The sequence below is a fragment of the Brienomyrus brachyistius genome, chromosome 19 (assembly GCF_023856365.1).
Source record: "Brienomyrus brachyistius isolate T26 chromosome 19, BBRACH_0.4, whole genome shotgun sequence".
NCBI classification, from domain to species: Eukaryota; Metazoa; Chordata; class Actinopteri; order Osteoglossiformes; family Mormyridae; genus Brienomyrus; species Brienomyrus brachyistius.
The window spans coordinates 1224256-1245764 of record NC_064551.1 but is presented as its reverse complement, the minus strand read 5'-3'; the positions used below and the strand labels follow the sequence as shown (position 1 = coordinate 1245764).

Below are 21509 nucleotides of genomic sequence, written 5' to 3'. Positions count from 1 at the left end.
TTCTGTCTAATTAAAATATTTTCAGACTGCCATGCTTTGCAAATCCTGAACTGTGACAGCTGCTAAGGTACTGAGCTCCGGAGCTGTTCCGGACAGAATCTAACTCCAAATGCACTGCTCCGCAATCCTCAGCGAAAGCGGAACCCGGAACAGCACGCAGACGCTAGCGCAGTGAGGCGCTTGGGCAGAAGCGTTAGTCTCTGTGAAGCATTGCACAGATACAGTACAGGCCGCAGTACTGGAGATGTATGGAGGTAGAGACAAGTTTCCGAGGAGGTACAGAGAGTTTTAGCTGAACGGAGCAAAAACTCAGCAAAACTTACACCCTGGGGACCAGGAGTTATGGGAGAGAACGGCTGCGGTAAAGTCGTGTTCTCATTGCAGCAGTGCAAACACATAGAACTACGGCTGTTCTCATACATAGGCTCCACACTGCAGCCACGTCACTCAGATACTGTCTCACAGCAGCTGTACTGCCACTATGCCACTCACCGATGCAGCAGTGCTGTTATGCTATTCATGGTGTTTGCGACTCGGCAGAAAAACTATAAACACATTTATAGACCCTGTGGGCATTTTAGCCTATTTGGCAGACATTTGTATCCAAATTCATGTTCATTTTTAGAGGAAGCTGGATCAGATACTACGCTGAGCAACTGGGGTTTAAGGGACCTGCTCAAGGTCCCAACAATGAGACCACTTTGCCGTCTCTTGGATTTAAACCAGCAACCTCCTGATCACAGGTGTGTTGTGAGCCTTAGAAAGCTGCCCAGAGCAGAGTCAGTCAAAGCGCAGAACAGAAGGTGATGATATTAAAGGAAAAGAGCAAACTGACATTCCTGTGCACTTATGTTTCTAAATATTACTGACAGGTTACTTTTACGGAAACACAGTCAGGTAGTGATCTTCCAGTTATCTAATCAAGGTTCTTAAAATACTAAATGAGCTCATCCCAAATCCAGTTTCCGTGCATTTAGACAAGGTACTGGCAAGTAGTATCAGTGCCTCCTAAAACTAAAAAAAGAAAAACTAGGATTTTTCTTCCAGCATCATTAAACTCTTACAGCCACAAAGGTATGAAGATTGAGTATCTGACATGTGAGAAAACAAAAAGCAACAGGCACCAACAAAACATTAAATGTTTAATTGCTCTTATCTATTTATGCAACAGGGGATTCCAGGCTGTGAATTCGTCTCAAATCATCAGTGCACCAAATGTACAGCGTGCACAGGGGAAGGAATTGCACCGGCATATTAAACAAACCCAGATCACACTTGATACATTCGAGTCGTATTGGGCTTGACAGCAGGGCTGAATCTGGAAGAATAAAGTATGGTGCATTAGCATAGAAAACACAGGCCGTGTCTTTTAGGGCAGAGGACACAGTGAGGAAGAAGCGTCTCGTCCAGATGAGGCACAGAACCAGCTAAGCTGCTCTGAGGAGGGAGATGCTTCTCTCTTCCTGGACGCTGAGCTCTTGTTTTCACTTTAAAACTGTTCACCCACCCTTCACATCCTGTAGGCAAAGCAGGATTCCTTTCATGGCCGAACATATAGACAAATGAAAGCACAGGATCCGACGCGAGCAAGAAGAGAGATGAGATAGGAGGAGAGCCGCTCAGAGCTGGAGTGAAGCTCAGGGGGTGGAAACGTTTCTGTGAGCTCTGGGGGGGGCTGAAGGACCATGGGGCAGGATACCTGCAGGACACTGTGCCATAGAGCAAGGTGGCCTGTCTGTAGGAGCACCCCAGTCGAGCACACAGGAAAAAGAGGAGCTCTTCCCAGGGGTCACCAGCAAACCGTCTGCCCAAGCTGGTGTTGAAATACCCACAAGAAAATACATGCCAGACAATCTTGACTATTGTCATTCAAAGCATGATTGACACAAAACTCAAAAAGAATTCAGGTGGCAGGACTATGTATGTAAAACAAAGCTCTGCGACTGATCCCAAACAGCCGAACCTTTCAGAAGATAACAATCATTGACATTTTCACTATCATTATAATACAATGTTCACATTATTTCAATGAACCTCATTAAGAAATACCCTTAAGTTAATAATAATGCAATTGTCTGACAACTGCAGAAACTAGCATGGTGGCAGAAGCCTATATGAGAAGAAAAGGCTGTCTCGTTAGTAATGGCACTGACGGGCAGGAGGACTGTGATATTCCCGTAAGCTCTGCAACCCTACGCTTGGGTCGGCACTTGGCATTAGGATGAATGGCACTCGTTCCCCATGGCCCATTAAGGCACTCTTCGGTAGCTCCACGACTCTTTGCAGCATATCATGCACATGGACTCTTCAGTCTTGCCATGGAAGGTCCTTAAGATCCCAGAAGAGGGGAGGACAGAGGTGCAGGTTTGGGTTTAGAGTCCCGGGCTCATTCCCGTGCTTATAGGACGTGACATCACTGCAGAGGTACAGAAAGCCAAACAGTTAGCACTTAGCCTTCCAGGCTAATTCCAGTGATGAGTTCCCGGTGTGTCAGGCAGGAAGTTCTGACAGAAGGCAGCTCTGGGTTTCCGTGCTGCCCCTGGGAAGCAAAGCTGAGGCTCACGAGTGAACAGGACTGAGAGGAATCGAATCCGAAGTGTTAAGCGCAGTTGTGTGAGCTGTTGACCTGAAGGCTGACGGTTCCTGTTCCAAGAGGGAATAACTGCCGTGCCTTTGAATGAGGTACCTAGTGCTCCGGTCACAACAGATCACAACCAACTGCATTTCAGTCACTTGAAATATTCCTGCTTCCTAAGCAGCTGAATGAAAAAGAACTGCAGCATATAGTCCAGTGTTGTGTTTCTACAGTACTTTGGCCTGAAAGGATGTGTAGGTCACTCCAAAAGCAGGAACAAACTAGTGGAATAAATGTAAAAGCGCTTAACACGCAGAAACTGCTCTGTCTACTGAAGTCTTCACATGGAGTTCTGAAGGATTTATCTTCAGCACCTACTCAAAGACCTTTTTTTGTGTGACATGATCTATCTTTGTGGACACAGAGTACACTGCCAAGAACAGCAACAGTTTGAGCTGTCAGACAAGACCTCGGTAGGTCGCCTCTAACCCACATGTTCCTGTCCGTTTGGTGTCATCAAAGTCCAGGCTGAATCAGCCGTCCCTGTCAGCTGTGACGTTCCTCTTTAATAATGAATGTCTGGCCCCTCTGAGCACAAAAATTGACCAATGGAACAGGTCCGCTTTATGGGACAACTTCTCTTTCCCTGCAATCAGTAGCCAGCACTCTGGATGTGTGACTCAGTGAATTTTCAAAAGTGTTCAAAACATACAGAGAACATTAAAAACAAATCACACATTGTAGCACTGTGGTATATATTTGCACTATATCACTGGCAAAACTGAAAATGTGACATTCTACAGTCTGCTGGGACTCATTCCGCGGTCTGCTGGGACTCATTCTGCGGTCTGCTGGGACTCTTCCCAGTGCTTAACTGACATGTCCACAGTAGCTCTGGTCGCTGTCTGGCTGTTCCGTGGACTGTAGTGACAGACGAATCAACTGGATCTCAGCTCTGGCTCTGAGGAAGAGACTGGGGGCCTGTTTCCCAGGTCCTCTGAAGAGTGACTGACTGGAGTTCCTGTATTTGTAAGTAAACTAAGGCCAAAGGACTACAGAGCTTAGTATTCACCCAAAACAGGAATCCCCCTAAGGATAATTTACTCATATGAGAGAATTCAAATTAAAACCTATCTGCCTAATGACTATCATTTTCTTGAACCTCTTTATAGTGTAAGGTCATGAGGTCATTGCCGAGTGATTGAGGGAGGGAGTCGTGTTTGGACGGAAGCCCCACGGCTGCACGAAAACAGAGATTGTTCCGCAGCAGAAACAAGGCCACATAGTTTCACTGGAGTCTTTGGCTCACTGTCTTTGGTGTGGGGGAGGGAGAGGGTCCTTTCAGACAATCCTGAATGAGGCGCTCTCTGTTTCACTTTTCTTGGGCTGGGAACAAGGGGGAGGGCGTTTGTGGGTCAGTGCTTCTGTCTGCCTGTATGTCTGCTGGTGAATGTCAGTATGTTTGTTACGTGTCTGGGTAGTTTTCATGTCGGTAATGGTGTGTGTTCATGTGTGTGTCCATGTGCGTCTTTTACTGTGCCGTCAGTGTGGCGCTGTCAGTATGTCTGCATTTCTTCCTGTGCGAGGGAGTGTCTGGGACGGTGTGTGAGACAATGTATTCTAGTGTGCATGTACCCCAGCGTGGAATTATGGAACAGTCCCAGAGGTGTGGACCCAGCAGCCTGAAACAGGCACGTAACAGGCTGCCTATTAGGATGGGGTCCTTATGAAACAGTACAGCAGCTCAGGCAGCCCCTCTTCTGCTTCTTGGGGCTGAATATGGTCAGGATGGCCTCATCAAACACTGCCTTCAGGCCCTTCTGGGTCAGCGCCGAGCACTCCAGGTAGCACTACGCTCCGATCTGCACGCGGAGAAGACAGGGTTAACAGGGAAGGAGCCAACAGGGTGTACAGGAAATGCTGACAGACAACAGGAAGTTTGGCATGAAGGGCAAGGGTCACTTCCTTCCAGCTTACTTCTCTTGCCAGCTTGAGGCCCTGTTCATACGTCAAAGGTCTCTCTTTCATATGGAGCAGACGCGAAAGTGTCTTGGGATCATCGCGTAGGTCAATCTAAGGCATAGAGAACATGTTACTGATGCACCAAAGTCATGTGTTTGCAGAGTTACTCTTTAATGTTAAATAAGGGCAGAAGATAAACGGGGCTTCCACAGCTGCCATTGCTGGTGTCACCACCCTCTCCAACACAACACGCCAACTGTTCAGAACCATAAAAACTGTGAAAAAGCTGCCTGTAGACACCTGGGTCCCAATGAGTATGTAGGGCACATGAGGCATGCACGCCTTCAGCTCGGGCACCCACTCCTCCTGAACGTTGTGGTAGGAAGCCGGGTTGACCACTGAGAAGCAGATGAGGAACACGTCCGTGTTGGGGTAGGAGAGTGGCCGGAGTTGGTTGTAATCCTCCTGAGGAAGACAACGGGGACCAGAGGATGAACCAAAGCCAGCAATCCTAGGAGGCGGCAAGGCCTGCCATTACCCAGTAAACCCTGCAAAAGTCAAGGCCTGCTATTACCCAGCTAACACTGCAAGCACCAAGGCCTGCCATTGCCCAGTAAACCCTGCAAATGTCAAGGCCTGCCATTACCCAGCTAACACTGCAAGCACCAAGGCCTGCCATTACCCAGCAAACCCTGCAAATGTCAAGGCCTGCCATTACCCAGCTAACACTGCAAGCACCAAGGCCTGCCATTACCCAGCAAACCCTGCAAATGTCAAAGCCTGCCATTACCCAGCTAACACTGCAAGCACCAAGACCTGCCATTACCCAGCAAACCCTGCAAATGTCAAGGCCTGCCATTACCCAGCTAACACTGCAAGCACCAAGGCCTGCCATTACCCAGCTAACACTGCAAGCACCAAGGCCTGCCATTATCGAGAGGACCCTGCATTAAAAATTGCCTGGTGGCCCGTCAATGTTTTACAAGGTTACAGCATATTCTGTCATGGATAACCAACAAATTATTCTTTTTGTACTTCTTAATTATTAGGCCTGTGTTTTTGTGCCATATGTAGTAATTTCATTATATTCCTGTTAAAGCAAACAAAGAGATCATTTTCAGTTTTAGTGTGTAGGGACAGAAACACCTGGTAACAATTCCAACTATACCTCAAGGATGTCATGGGGACTTAAAATAATCCTAAACATAAGCTAATGCTCAATTTTTAAAACCTCGTCATCTGAAGATCGCTGGAGGAAAACATTGACAGATTAAGTAAAACTGTGATATGAAATTTGGTCATAACTTTCAAAAGAAGCCGTCCTCACTGATGGAGAAAGAAGTCGCTGCTCACCTTGACGGAAAAAGTGCTCTAATTACTGGGGAAAAAATGAAGGAACACACGCAGACACGCACACACATGCAGGTTTGTAATTATATCATTGTGGGGACTCTACATTCATTTTTATGAGGAAAATTCTAATCCTATCATGACAAACTTAACCCCAACCCAGCCCTAACCTTAACAACATGTAACCAAACAAAATATGAGACATTTTTGTTTTTTGATTACATTCACAAATCTTTGTGGGAACCTGAAAAATGGTCCCCACAACGTCAAAATAACAGGTTTTTTTACATTGTGGGGGACATTTGGTCCCCACAATGTAATATAAACCTAATCCACACACACACGTTTACAGGTCTTCCTGACCTAGACAATGGAGAAACACGAAACCCTTACAAAGGCTCCCTCCACACCCAGGAAGCCGGCCTGGAGCACTGCCTGCACATGTGGGAGTGACGAGCGCCTGCTACACACCCAAGCTCTGCTCCAGTGCTCTTCACTGCGTCCTGGGGAAAGCTGGCTCATCCAGAGACTTTCTGTGCAGCTACACTCCCTGGGACACACAGCTGGGTTCGGCGGGCATGGCAGCCTCCCAGCCCCCGTTCTGAGCACGCCGCATTAGGTGTGACACCCCCTATGGTCCTGGCAGGCACTCATGCTCTGGGGCGTGTGACGCTAATTACCTGACGCTAATGAGCAAGACCTAAATCCACAACGGTTCCAAGAGCAGCAGCAGCTGTAGGGCCAGATTTGTTTACCACTGAGCTGTTTCCCCACTTGCTCATTCGCCACTATAGGCAGAAGCTGAACCCTTTCGCCTGTTACTAACCTACTATGAGGGTTTTTGTCTTTCAGCCTGACCGAAATCATGCTTTTGGTGTCGCAGACACCTATTAATGCACAAATGGAACAACATCGTTAAGCGGATGCTATGTTGCCCTATAAACCACTGTAATACCTAGTTGTGATAATATATTTTACATTAACTTATTCAGTAGACAGTTCTGTCTATCGTAATGTACAACTGAGGATCGGAGACTTGAATCAGTCAGTGATCCTGGAGTTAACGGGGTCAAGGACCTTGCTCAAGAGCTGAAGAGAAACATCTCTCCGCCAGTCCAGGGATTTGAGCTGCCGACCTTCCGATCACAGGTACAGAGCCAAGCTCTGCTCCCGATAACAGGTGAGGTGTCATCATCATTATTATACACTTTGTTTTTATGTTTTCCTTTTGCATATACAGTTTCCTCTGGGCTCCTATTATAATCTAAAAACTACTGCTGTTTTTTGTGGAAGTCTTCATTTTGGGCCCAAATTTCCACAGTGATTCCCTCTGGGTCAGTCTCTTGTGGGACATCTTTCACAGGTTCTGAGCATTTTTGGTTATGTTTGCCATACTGCAATATCTCCTCAATCCTCAAATCTGTCCACAGAATTAAGGTTCAGCACCTCCGCCCTGCTGGATAGCGGCTCATTACAAACCAAACTGGCTACCGTTGTGGCCCGTCGGGAGGTGCTGGGCCACATCCACCAGACGGACCTCTCAGCTGCAGGCTCACATGCTGCCAGCCTATCAGCAGGAGGCCTGACTACTTTGGCATGTCACTAGAAGGTCTACAAGCCACAGCTGCCAGCTTCTCACGCAAGATGGTCCTGCACCTTCTGGCCATCAGAACCAACAAACCCACAAACAGGACAGACCGGTGACTCACCTGTCCAGCAGTGTCATACAGTCCCAGTAGGTGCTGCTTCCCTGACACGGTCACATTCACTGCAAGAAAACAGAAAGTTCCGGTGAGTTTCAGGCCTAAGGCCGGGGATGTTGGTCTGCCACCCCAGGAGGACCCCACAGAATGATGAATGTCACTAAACAGTGTTGGGGGAGAGTTTTTAATCCAAGAATGAAGCCCTGCAGGGTTAATCTCCATAGAGCACAGCAAGGTCATTTTCACTTGGATCTAAAGCAGCATTTTGGCCACAGAAGCAGCTCCAGCTTCAGCTTTATCTCTTCTCATTCGTCATGTTGATGGATGTAGCTGGAAGGAGCAGGTAGCGGTCAGTAAGGGGGGGCACGCTGGAGATGGGGAAGTGAGCGGATCCTGCAGCCTGTGTTGAAGGCGCACAGGAGGAAAGGCAGATGAAGCGAGGCCCCTCCCGCTCCATGCTAGGCCTCTACCACCGTTTACAAGACCCCTCCGATTGCCAATGAGCCCCCTCATTGGTGAGGGCACTCCCAGTACAGACTAGGCCCCTCCCATTGCTGGTGAGGCGTCTCCCACCATCGGCGAGGCCTCACTCCCTTGAGATTGTCTTGAACACAACAGCAGCAGCTGCAGAGCTGAAGTTTGGAAGTTTGCTCAACACTTCCCAGCTGGAAGACACGGAATTCCAGAGTTTTTCCAGTGTCCTGGGTGATGCCATCAGTTCCCAGGCTCCTCCAGTCAGTGTCCCCCAGGTACCGTCACCCATCCACAGGACGACAGGTCTCCTCAGCCTGTGTGCCTCTGCAGTTTTTCATTCGCAGTGACTGCTTCATTTATAGCCCTAACTGAGCTGCCGATTGGATAATTCAAATCACGCCAAACTGAGTGCATTAGACCTCCCTGAAAATGTATCATTTTAAATGTATGACATAATCAACAGCTCAATGGAGGCTAATTAAGCACTTAAACAGAAACGAAACCAGCCCACACAGCGACTCGTCCAGACTAGGGTGAAGAAAAAATTGTTTTTTTGTAAAATATATTTTTAAAATGACAAATGAAACACTGAAAACAACAGATTTATTGTGACAGACGTGCTACTTTGCTTGGAAAGGGGGGCGAGGGGCTGCTGCAGCTGTGGAAATCATAGGTGAGCCCAAAGGCACCAGCGGCGTCCCGGAGAGCATGTATTAGCCAGTGGAGGTGGCCAGATTAGCCGGTGGAGGTGTCAGGATTAGCTGGTGGAGGTGCCCAGATTAGCCAGTGGAGGTGTCGGGATTAGCCGGTGGAGGTGCCCAGATTAGCCGGTGGAGGTGTGGGATTAGCCGGTGGAGGTGCCCAGATTAGCCGGTGGAGGTGTCAGGATTAGCTGGTGGAGGTGTCAGGATTAGCTGGTGGAGGTGTCAGGATTAGCCGGTGGAGGTGCCCAGATTAGCCGGTGGAGGTGCCCAGATTAGCCGGTGGAGGTGTCAGGATTAGCCGGTGGAGGTGAACGACAACAGGCATGAGGACTCAGCTGCTGTATCCAATCAGAACGTTGAGACATCCTGCAGCCACCTGTCAGGTTCTGGTGAGGCATAGCAGCTACAGAACGCAGAACCTGATTCAACGAGGACAGGAAGCGCCGTCATATTGTAGGGGGGAACATCACTGAAACACTGAAGTACTCAGCAGTGTGGCTGAAGCTAAATCTGAACTATTTAGGAAAAAATAAATAGCACTAAGATTGTAAGTGTGGTTGTATCAAACAAGAGTGTCCACTGGTTACTGTCCATGTGAGACACCAGTTTTGGAATGTGTGTGAATATAAAAACGCAAAAGGAAAAAAACAGGAAGTACAGTTTTCTTATCGAATCGGTATTAACTCCTTATGATGAATCAGACAATGCTGTAAATGGAACACAGTGAAAACAAATCACAATGAAAACAAATGACGGTGAAAACAAATCACAATGAAAACAAATCACGGTCAAAACAAATCATGGTGAAAACAAATCGCAATGAAAACAAATCGCAATGAAAACAAATCACAATGAAAACAAATCACAGTGAAAACAAATCACGGTGAAAACAAATGATGGTGAAAACAAATGACGGTGAAAACAAATCACGGTGAAAACAAATCACAATGAAAACAAATCACGGTGAAAACAAATCACGGTGAAAACAAATCACGGTGAAAACAAATCACGGTGAAAACAAATCACGGTGAAAACAAATCACAATGAAAACAAATCACAGTGAAAACAAATCACAATGAAAACAAATGCTGCTGCCTCTGTTATGTATGCCTTTTATTTTTTTTCACACTTAAAATGGCAGTGCATTCCTTGCAGAGTAAGTGGCAAACCTCATGGTTTCACACTTGTCCCATTTGTGTAGCAGGAAATGTGACTGGAGCTGCTTAAGTGAGGCACCTGTCCAGTGGTGACACAGAAGGACCTCACATGGGACGTGAACTTTCATGCACAAGCGCTGCTCTTTAGCCTCTTCTTAACCTAACCTTCGCAGTATGACCAAGCCCCCAGCTGGCTCACCACGTGACTTATCAAGGAGAATATGACTTCACTGAAGCCCAGTCTGAGGCTGCATTTCCTGAAGGATCCAGATGGTGAAACATGGGGGTACTACAGTATGTAGCTCCGCCAGTTAGTGCCTGTGATCGAAAGGTCGCCGGGTCGAATCTGATGGTCGACAGAACAGTCAAATCACTGCTGAATAATGGGCAAGACCCTTAACCCCAAAAACTGCTCCGGTGCACTGGATAAAAGGCTGACCCTGTGCTCTGATCTTACATTTGCCTTCATCTGTGTATATCTCAAAAGGAAAGTAAGATGACAAATGTGAAAAGTAATGAATTCCAGTGTACTAGTACAAACTGCAGATGAAATACCACTTCTTCATTTCAACAAAAGCTTATGGAGTGCTTTATGCTCTCTGCAATCGTTGTAGCTTGCCTGTGCACGTCGTGTGCTGGAGAGACTCTTCTGGAAGGTCCGCCTCTTACAGCTTTGACACTCACTGCATGACGTGCTTGCAAACCTGCCAGTGATACATACAGGACACTCAAGCATCATCCCTCACTCCTTCATCATCTCAGCTCATGGCTTCAGCATTACCGTGGGCTACAGATAAGCTTTCTTATTTGCATAACGTGGGAAAAAAATATAAATATTGTTATTTACAAAAGGTTAGGTGCCAAGAAACACTCCTGTCACCAACAGAGCTCTCATTTAATTAGTTGCAAGAGCGCTTCAGTTAAAATTAGCTACGATTCAAATGCACTGCACTGCACGTGGGTGTAATGAATTATACTAAGAGTATAATTAAAATCCTGGCTGTAAACCTTGTACAGGGAAATGCTGACTGGACCCCGATCTAGAGGGAGAAAATGCAGCCTTAGCTGCCTGACACACAAGAAGAGATTTTATTCAGTGCAACATGTGGGGTAGAATTTTCTGAGCAGGATTACATACCGGCTCCAAGAGCAACATAAACATCTGATCTTTTAAAGTTTGCGCGTGGGTGTGTGGATGTGTGTATCTGCGCCTCCCCATACGCATGCATCTCTAGGCTCTACTTTCCACAACAATCATCATTATGAAAATGATGCGACTTTAATATCAAACATGCCTTGGGAAAGAAGTCGAGCAGATCAAAATTATGAAATTACGCGAATGTGAGCGGTTCATTTGGTGACGCGTTAGCGCTGCAAGCAGATGTGGCTAATAAACAATGGCGGTCCGGCTTTCCTGTGTGACTCATCGCTGTCTCTGGCCAAAGGCCTCTGCCTGTTTGCAGGGATCTCCGGCTGAATCAAGAGCGCCTTCCGCAGCACATGGCAGCCTGTCGCTGACGAAACTCACGTCACATTCATTGCTTTTGGACACAAAGTATAGTTCTAGTAAACTTGGAATGGTAGGAGCAGCAGTGTAATAAACATACAGGGATTAAAGCAAATTAACAAAGGCTTAGCAAACACATCCACACTAAGCAGACAGTTAGTTAGTAGATGCCTAGTAAAAACAGGTTTACTGCAAATTTGTGGAGGAGGTTATTCAGGAGATGGCTCGGAGCTCGTAGGAGCTGCGCTGTTTCACTTGTGAGCTCTCACCGCCCCTGGCCACCTGGACGAGAAGCCCTGCCGAGCAGCACATGGTGGTCTGCCAGCTGCACGACACGGTCACGGCTAACAGGAAAGCGGGGCTGTGGTTTCACGGGAAAAACAATAACACCTCCCCCCCCTCCGCCACAGAGCCCGCCCCCTGCTGTCCGAACTGCAACAGCACCAGCCGCGTAAACAGCGGGAACCACACAGCAAAGGGTGGAGAGAGGGCAGAGGTTGAGGAGTGGGAGATGGAGAGAAAGGGAAAGACGGAGAGAGGTGAGCAGAAGAGGAGATGGTCTGAGGCTGTGCGACAGGCAGCTATTAAGGAAGCGGTAAGTACTGATCAAAACTGGAGACATCATAGTGCTTAGGGTCACCCAGCTGGTTCCTGTGCTCTTTTGATTCAAGTTCCTCAAGAGAAAATGCTATTTTACCTTAACCCTACCAGAACCCTACCCGAACCCTACTCAAACCCTACCAGAACCCTACCCTAACCCTACCAGAACCCTAGCCCTACTCTAACCCTAACCCATAAAATCCACTTAAAATAATGGTTTAACTCATTGTTTAGAGAAACAGTCATTTACGGTTATCACTTTAAATGAATTATAGAGAATTTGAAGCCAAATATTCGTGAAATAAACCAGTCAATGGTCATAGTGATGTAGAAAATAAAACTGTCAGTGACACTTTCTATGCAGGTTATTTTTTGCAGTACAGAGTTTAAATAAATGGTTACATATAAAAGAAAATATACTGGATTTCATATAAATATTGTATCTATAATATTTGTATTACAGAAACTATATACACATTCACACACTCAACTGTTCGACAGCCTCCGTCTTCAAACCTAAAGTAAACAGTTCAAACCTGAAGCAAACACTAAAAGTCAAAAATAGGATTAACATTTCCAGGCCAAGCTATGGACACGAGCACATGAGTCGTCTTCCACATTAAAAACTCCAGCCCTCATAAGCTTTTTGATGGTCATAACGAAAATGTTTTTTTTTTTTTTTTTAACCCAGCTCCTAATGGCTACTTCCAGCAGGATAATGTCCTGTGTCACAAAGCTCATATCTTCTCAGACAGGTGCAATGAGCTCACTGCACTTAAATAGCCTCCACAGTCACTAGATCTCAGTCCAACACAGGGGGTGGTGGAACGGGAGATTCACATCATGAATGTGCAACTGACAAATCTGCAGTGACTATGTGATGATGAGGTGTCCCTAGTAGCCAGTGAGGTGTACCTAGTGGCCAGTGAGGTGTCCCTAGTGGCCAGTGAGGTGTACCTAGTAGCCAGTGAGGTGTACCTAGTGGCTAGTGAGATGTGCCTAGTAGCCAGTGAAGTGTCCCTAGTGGCCAGTGAGGTGTCCCTAGTGGCCAGTGAGGTGTCCCTAGTGGCCAGTGAGTGTAGCTTTAGCTGGAATTATCAATGTAACATTTAAAATTTCCCTGTTCTCATCAGTTTTCAATGTGATAATGCAAGACAGTTTACGCCGGCCGCCATGTCTGCACATTTATCATACAAAATCTCTCGTTTTTATTCACCTGGAGGTCGTGACCTTGTCTGAGCAATGATTTTAAAATGGAAAGTTCAGAAAAAAAGCACATTTCAAAAACACAAGAATGATTTATTTAATCAAGACAAGTTCACGGTTTGGAAATGGCAAGGCTGCGCTAAGCTAATCTGCAGCTAACTTGCAGGCCTGAAGCAAGTGAAAGGCTTCTACACAGAAATGTGTCGGCCTTGTGCTGTATGTATATGAAGCAGAGTGGCTTCAGCAGAGTGACAAAAGAGCACAAAGGCAAATGGTATGTGAGCTGTAAGTGCACAATGTTAACTGTGAACAATAGCACAGTATGACACGGCGATACATTTTCTGTCACGACACCGTCCTGCAGAATGAGTGGGCAGGCACGCCCACACGTGTGACGGGGTGCAGAGGCATTCCCAGAATGCACTGCGTCGTGGCCGACATGCGGCAGAGGACCCAGCATATGTCGCAACAGAGCTCCGGGAAGCTGCTTTCTTCACTTTAACAAGGTTAAATCCTTAAATGTGCACTGACAGATGGAGCAACTCGGCTTCTCGGACCAGGGGCCCCACCTTCACCACCTTCACCACTATCACGCATAGAATCCATTCTGCTAGCAGTCTCCTTGCTGGGCTAATGATTTGAGTGACTTCCTAGAGGGGCTGTTTTAATCACCTCTGACAACATGTGGGAACAAGTCCCTGAGGTAGGCGACTGTGGTTCAGATCCACACAGGAGGTCATTACAGAGATCCTGAGGTGGGTCAGGACAGGTTGGACCTCATTTGCGGTTCCTAGGCAGGGCTGCCCAACACACAGGCACTCCATTGCCATTTAGGTGTCATCTGTGGGCCTCGTTTGCACAGACAGTGAGTTTGTTCAGCTTTTAGAGGCATGGTCCACATCCAGAGGCACCATGACATAAACTCACACTAAGCGAAAGCCATCGGTAGCTGCCATTTTACCGCCCGTCCTGCTTGTCTTCCCTTGAAATAAGGAGTTTGAGTTCAATGTCACATAAAGAAATGATTGTGGCAGCATTTCAGCCTCCGAACACAAAGTGTCCATTATGGCAGGCAGGGGCTAACATGCTAAGACGGCAGTATTAGTATTAAAGAACAGAGTGTTATTCATGACGCTCACTACACCATGCAAATGGCTGCCTGGCAACAAAGTGCACCCTTTAAGCTGAGAAAGACTTTGGAGGCCCAGGAAGGACGAACGCGAATGTGTCACTGTACAGACACGGCGCCTAGTGAAAAAAGGTGGTGGGCCGTTCATGACTTGCCCTGTGTGATGCTGACTGACTTAGTCCTGATGGAATTTGAGGCAACACACATTCCCTGATTACTACCAAAAATAATAATATTTTATTAACACTACCATGGGCCGAGAGACTGGAGCTCCTTAAATTTGGAACATCACATGAAATGACATCATTCCGAAGTGAGACTTGATTAGTAACGACTGGCCGTTGATTGAGCCCTGAACCCAGCTGCCCAGGATTGACTGTCCCTCTCACACATACTATGGGCAACTTAGAGGGACCGATTTACTCAACCCAGAAGAAACCCACATACACACAGAAAAATCCCCAGATCTGCATTTGTGGAGTGGACTGTGTTTCCCACTCTGAAACATTATATATACACCCACCCACAAAGATAAAAGAACATTTTCTACCATGGATTCCACGATGTATCATTCATAATATACACATACTTCTACATTCATTATTTATCACGGGGCTGTTAAACTGTAATTGATTTGCATTAGCCTAGAAGTAACAGTTTAAAGTTTAATGAAAGGTTGAAAACCTTGGAGGTTAATGTCAAACTGCATTTCCTGAGTTTTATTCTCTGTATCTTTCCAAAATCTCTTAATCACTCACTATGGTGACCAATGAAATACATGCATGTACACTCAGGCATTTTCATATATACACAACGGCAAACCAGATATAACATACCGGTTATAACATACCAGTTATAATATACCGGTTATAATATACCAGTTATAACATACCGGTTATAACATACCACATATAACATACCAGTTATAACATACCAGATATAACATACCAGTTATAACATACCAGATATAACATACCAGTTATAATATACCAGTTATAACATACCAGATATAACATACCAGTTATAACATACCAGTTATAATATACCAGTTATAACATACCAGTACAAAATATATATCCCTGAGATGTAATTTATAAACTAGAAATCAGACCAAGAGGCGCTTCTTCTCAGTCGTCGCTTAGAGTCCCTTAGAGTCGCTTAGAGTCCCTAAGAGTCTCTTAGAGTCGCTTAGAGTCTCTTAGAGTCGTTTAGAGCATCATTCCATTACTATGCATCTTACTGCTTATATACATGCTGGAAATGAGCTTCCACCTGCCCGGTTCCCAGTAACCAGTATGACACGCTGAGCCAAAGAAATCTAATTACATTCAAATATTCAAAAGACAACTGCGAAGCAGCAGGCCGCCAAGTAAAATCACACAGACTTCATGTTTGAAGCTTTTCATTTGACTGTTTGCAAATATATTATATATATGGATGTAAAAGAGTGATAGCGACTGATTAATTTGACTTTATGAGCAAAGCCAGTGTCTGGCCAGCAAAATTCATCTACTCATGAACAGTGTGGAGGACAGTACAGCCTACAAATTCCCGCTGAATATGGGAAGGTACAGGCCGAGTCTAAATATACTCACTATATAAACCTTATATGTGTTTGCTCACGGGTGTGTGGTCACAGTCAGGCGACGGCTGTTGGTAGAAACACACTCCTGGTCTGAATTTGTACTTGCTGGACCTGAAATGCAAACACTGTTTTATCGATGAAGATTATGCACAATACTGGCTGCAAGAGACTTACAACTTTTTTGATGAACCTGAAATATATCAATCTCACAGAATCAGTCACGTTTAACTTCCATTTATGTGAGGCATGATAATTCCCAGTACCACTCTTAATGTTCCAGTTTAATAACTGACTACATCGCGATGTAATCGCCATTATATGCTGCATGTGCAATAATCACCAGGGCTTTAGTGACGGGCATAAACATTTGTCCGGACACCAGCTTTTCACTACTATTCAAAGGTTTACTTACTCCCACGATGTGGGGAGCAGATTAGTAGTGTGCCTGAAATGTTCACGAGAGGCGTATTATGACCCAAAAGTCAGCGTTCTGTATTAATCTGGCGTATCCTTATGTTTAATAAACGTGTCAGACTTTAACCTGCAAAAAGTACCGCCAGCACCAAAAAGCCGGCGTCCGGACAAATGTTTACGCCCGTCACCTAAAGCCCTGGACATTATTGCACAAGTGCAAGGAACTGGATTTTAGGAATAGCCAACACCAACCTTCAGTCTGGTCTTTCTACAGTGTAGTTGCATAAATACTGTCAGCCATTAGCGTTTTGTGCTGAAGAGCAGTTCAGTGACGGAGCTCGGTCTGATATAACCGAAAGAAGCTGACGCCAGGTCAGTCTCCCCCCAAAAATCAATAAAGTTCCATCTCATCTCTCTCCCATTAAGGTTATGACTGGTTTTCAGCTGCATTCAGAACCTCAGCATATTTATAAAATAAGAGGCTCTTTCAGACAGCTGTGATATTTGTCATAACGTGATACTACAGTGTTTTTCCTACGTGTCCAACTGACCGCTGATCACTGCTTGGCTCAGTCACATCAGCAGCTGTGACAATCACGCCTGCCTCTCTGTATCCCACACAGTGACAGTTTATGTCATAAAGGAGACTTTCCTCAGGTCCATTTAAAATTCTAAAAATCGTATTACATTCAAAAGTATACTGAATGGCCCCTTCATTAAGTTCCACAAACAGGCTGCCCCCCCCCCCCCCCAGTGTGAATCACACTCCTGCAGCTGAATACATACAGAATCACTCAGACAGGGTCACGCGGCTCGGTCACTGAGCTGCGGCGTGGCAGAATGACTGAGACTCCTGGTCTGTGAGATTCTGAACGTGGCGGTTCCAGCATCTCAGAACCAGCCGGCCTCCTGGGATTCTCATACGCTGCAGCCTCAGGATGTCACACAGAATGGTGTGGGGGGGGCAATAAACATCCAGTCAGGGGCATTTCTGTGGCCAAAAGCAGCTTCTTCATGACAGCGGTCCAAAGGAGAATGGCCAAACTCACTGACCAACAGGGGGCACAGACCTAACAGCGCAATACAACAGTGGTGAAGAAAGTCTATTCTGATCACAGAACCTGGAGACAAAGGAGGGGGGGTCCCACCTGGCACTGTGTAGGTGTTCCTAACCAAGGAGCCACTGAGCAGGGGCAGAATGTTGGGGGGGGGGGAGGCAGAGGGACAAACAACCCTTGGCCCCGCACTCTGGGGGCCCCCTACTGATCTGGACATAGACACTAAATGGCCCCCTCAAATCAGTCACATGACAATTCTGGTTAAGATATTATAATTGAATTAAATATTAAATGAATCCCGCGGTGTGATACGCTGTTCCATCATTTTCCATCATAATTCCCTCTCCTTTCTCCTTTGGCTTCAAAATATAGCTCAAATGCAGACCTACCCCCCCAGAGAGGTCAGTTCGATGTACATGAGAGATTTCGTTACCTTAATATATACAGAATATACCTGATTTAACATATATATATGGATAGCTTTAGGAAATCCGGGTTCTGCTACCTTACTCAAAGGTACTATATTGGTACTATAAAGCAGGCAGAATTTTTTTCCAGTATGTTCTTTCAGGCTGCTACGCCTTAGCACTGGGGCAGCCTCGGTACTGTATGTGCATGGATATGACGTCCCAACCGAGCAAAGGCACGTGGCGGAGCCCCTAGAGCCTGCTGCCGATCAGGCGCCGAGGGCTGCGGCATCATGGGAGGCAGCCCATGGTCCAGATGTGTCAGCTTTGTCATGGCCGATTAGAGAACCACGGAGAGACTCTGCGGCACCGTGGATGTAGTGTGAGAAAATAGCTCACAGATCACTCGCGATGTGATAAACCAGGCTGACAGAGACACGCAGCGTCGGTTCATGTGAAGGTGTCCAGACTCTCAGACACTTCATGCTGTTACTGGCCACACAAGCCTCCGCTCGCTCCAAGATATGAACATAATATGTTTCAGGGACATATCAGGTGTCCCCAAAAAGAGCGTTTATTTCTTTACACGTTACGTGTCAGAAATACAGCTAAATTTGCGTTGCTCACATTGCAGCTGGGTCACAGTGCTCCAGTTTGTTTTCGCTTCATTCCTATTTCATACTTATACTGTGTTGTTCCTGTCTTGGTGTCTAAGTGTGATTGTGCAGTCGCAATGTGAGCAATTTCCTCCGGGATTAATGAAATCCTCCGATTCTGATAAAACATATCGGAGTTGCCTTGGTTCAGTGGCTCACACTTGACTCGCACTTCTCGGGTTTGGGGCTCGAATCCTCTGGCCTGTGTCTACAGTCAACATGTCTTCCACGTTTCCTCCGGACTCTCCAAATTCCTCTGGCAGTCCCAAGACAAGTGGGCTAAAAATGACCCATATTGTGTGAGTAGCGTGTGCCCTGTAATGGACAGGCATCCTGCCCACAAGCCCGACCACGGCAGCCTACACTAGGCCTGTATACCTTTTATAGTGAAGTTTCTCATTCATAAATGAACAAAAAGTGACCAGTATGAAAGAGAGGATGAGCCCACTGATGGGCTAAAAGAAATTATAGCCTGAAGCAGCAATCACACTCATTTGCAGACACTACCGCCTTTGTAATAAATTCAGATGAAAAGATCAGTTTCACTTATTTTCAGGCTGTGTAATCTATTACCTTAACATATAGCTCTCACAGCTTGGCTTCGGGCGTCATGTTTTTCGCATGTTTTATGAGACACACATTAACTAACTTAAAGTGCGCCTTTGTGTTTAAGTTAACTGTCGCCGGGCCGTACCTCCGTAAATAAGCGAAAGAGAGACTGATCTGCTTCTTCATGGCAGGTTGGGGAAGCGAGTCCCCGGGGGCTCGTCACGCGGCCGTAGTTTTTCTGCGCATTAGTTAAACATACACGCTGACCGGAAAGTATCATGTTTCCAAACTTTTCCGGTAGGTCTTTCCCTGCATGCCAGGCCCACGTCCCGTATAGGAATCTTGTGAGAGACAGTGTTGTCTTTCTTCAAAGTCCGTTGAGTTACAGTGGTGCGGGACAGTAAGACACTGATGCCGCCGCCCACTCGGTGCGAACCCGGGGGCGCAGCCAGCTGACGGGCGGCTGAGCCTTACCTGCATAGTGATCGAAGACTGTCGGGACGTACTCCTCGGGAAAGGCATCATTGGCGTAACTCATGAGCAGGCACGTTTTCCCGACCGCCCCGTCTCCCACCACAACGCACTTCAGCATCTTTTTCAGGGCGCTGCTGAAGCCATCGCCGCCGCCGCTGCCATCCTTTCTGGCCGGGGCATGCTGCCGTCTGGGGCTGCGAGCAGGCATGATCGGGCACAGCCGCAAATTACTTTCTCCTTTTTACCGAATTCGTCCGTCGTACTCAGCCGAAAAGGCACTTTACTCTTCCGGTCTGAAAGGACTTATTTGCAACTTGTTGGCAATTTCTACAACTTGGGCAACTGTTCCCTTCGAGTCGGTTAATCCCCCTTTATCCTCTTGGGTACAGAGTTAAAAATCCTCAAGCCGTCCGCCCTTGACTCAAACGATTTCTGCACTTGCTTTGATGTCAAGTTTGCGTCGGCGGCTGAAAGTCCGTAAAAATACAGCTCGTTTTACTCAGTTTCATCCCTTTAAAGCCTCTGTCTCCGACTTTACGAGTATGTGTTGCAGTTGATCTCTCTTCTTTTTCCTGCGGCTTGAGACTTGTGGCTCCGATAGTTCTCTACTGCTTTGCTATGTCAGTGTCAGGAAATCATGGGGTTCTTTGCGAATTCCATATTAGGCAGAGTGGGCTGGGAACAATGGGACCTCTGTGCGTACATCCAACACAGGAACTGCACCCGTGGTGGGGGATAATCCCAGGACAGGCGGGCGGCTTCCTCTGCCTGTACAATGAGTGACGACACCGGGCTGTATGGATCGGACACACGGCAGGAGCGCAGAAGGCGACCGCGGCACGATCCAATTACACACGGATGGCGACGGGAAATCGCGCCGCACAGGGCGAACTTATACTTGCTTATGATACTTCGCTGGCTTTACGCTTTTCAGTTTTCGCTATATAAAACCTAATATACCAGCCTTGTGTTTTTCTTGAGGTTTTTCTGTGTTTGTCATCGTTTTATTCTCTTCCATTTAAACGACCTATTAAATAACATATATACAGCTTAATACTGTTTTATTTATTATACTGAAGACGATAGGTTTCGCGTTTAAGATGGCGTGTGTAATTAGTAAAGATTAGATTAGACTATCGTACAGTTTCATTCATTAATATATATATATACATATATATATATATATATACATATATATATGTACATGTATAAATGCCTATATATATTATTCATTAATTACAGATTTGTTACAAGTATAAGAAAGCAGTTATAAAGCCGTTACAATGACTCGATGATTTGCTTGGTTTTGCTAAACTTATTATAAATGCGTTTATAATCGAAATATATCCGATTATGGTGGCTGACACCATATGCCAGTGACACGAGGGCATTTTCTTATTCACTCACTCAACCAGCCATAAAATCCATAAAAGTACTCAGCCAGTGTAAACCCTGTTTGCCTTGTGAATTTCATTCAGATGATTGAGATTCTTTGGGAATCTCAGTGTATTATTAAGTCACTTTATGAGTTCCAGTTTTATTAGTATGCTGCAAATATTAATCAGGATAAATCAGGTAAATCGTATTTATATAGTAAAAATGAATTTACTTTATTCACTTTGTTGATTCTAATTAACTGTGTATTCCCTGTATCTTGTCATCGTCCTGGTTTAGAAGAACATGTATAAATGCCTAAATCTCAGTGAAAGCAATTCCAATGAAAATCAACACGTATGTATGAACTTTCAATGATGTCCAAACGTTTTAATGACGTCCCCTGAAAGGAAACAAAGTATCTTCATCTAATTCCTTAATCCTAAGGGACAAGTCAGGTCCCAGATGTAACAGTGGGCGCGCGCTCCTATCTCCATGGCAGCCTAGATCACGCTACAGATACCGATACTGCTCGGATGCTGCGCTGGAGCGCGACTGCGCAGGCGCGATCGGTCTAGGAGCCCGCAGATCGCAGTGCCTCAAGTGCTAGGGGCACACAGATCCT

The 21509-nt window shown here is 46.1% G+C and overlaps 2 protein-coding genes across 2 annotated transcripts in view; one reads left to right on the top strand and one right to left on the bottom strand.

The window, feature by feature from the left end:
* Positions 1-21509, top strand: part of LOC125714417 (potassium voltage-gated channel subfamily H member 5-like) — a 90102-nt gene that overhangs the window by 2198 nt on the left and 66395 nt on the right. Inside the window, exon 3 of the mRNA XM_048985012.1 lies at positions 11843-12027. The gene's annotated coding sequence lies outside the window, so the exon portion shown is untranslated. The remainder of the gene's footprint in view (positions 1-11842; positions 12028-21509) is intronic.
* On the bottom strand, positions 1130-20526 carry rhoj (ras homolog family member J). Its single transcript, XM_048985020.1, has 5 exons — positions 19511-20526; positions 7597-7655; positions 4838-5002; positions 4553-4648; positions 1130-4437 (listed from the first exon to the last, which is right to left on the bottom strand). Exons 1-5 carry the CDS (start codon positions 19716-19718, stop codon positions 4426-4428), a joined length of 540 nt encoding a protein of 179 aa, XP_048840977.1. The 5' UTR covers positions 19719-20526; the 3' UTR covers positions 1130-4425.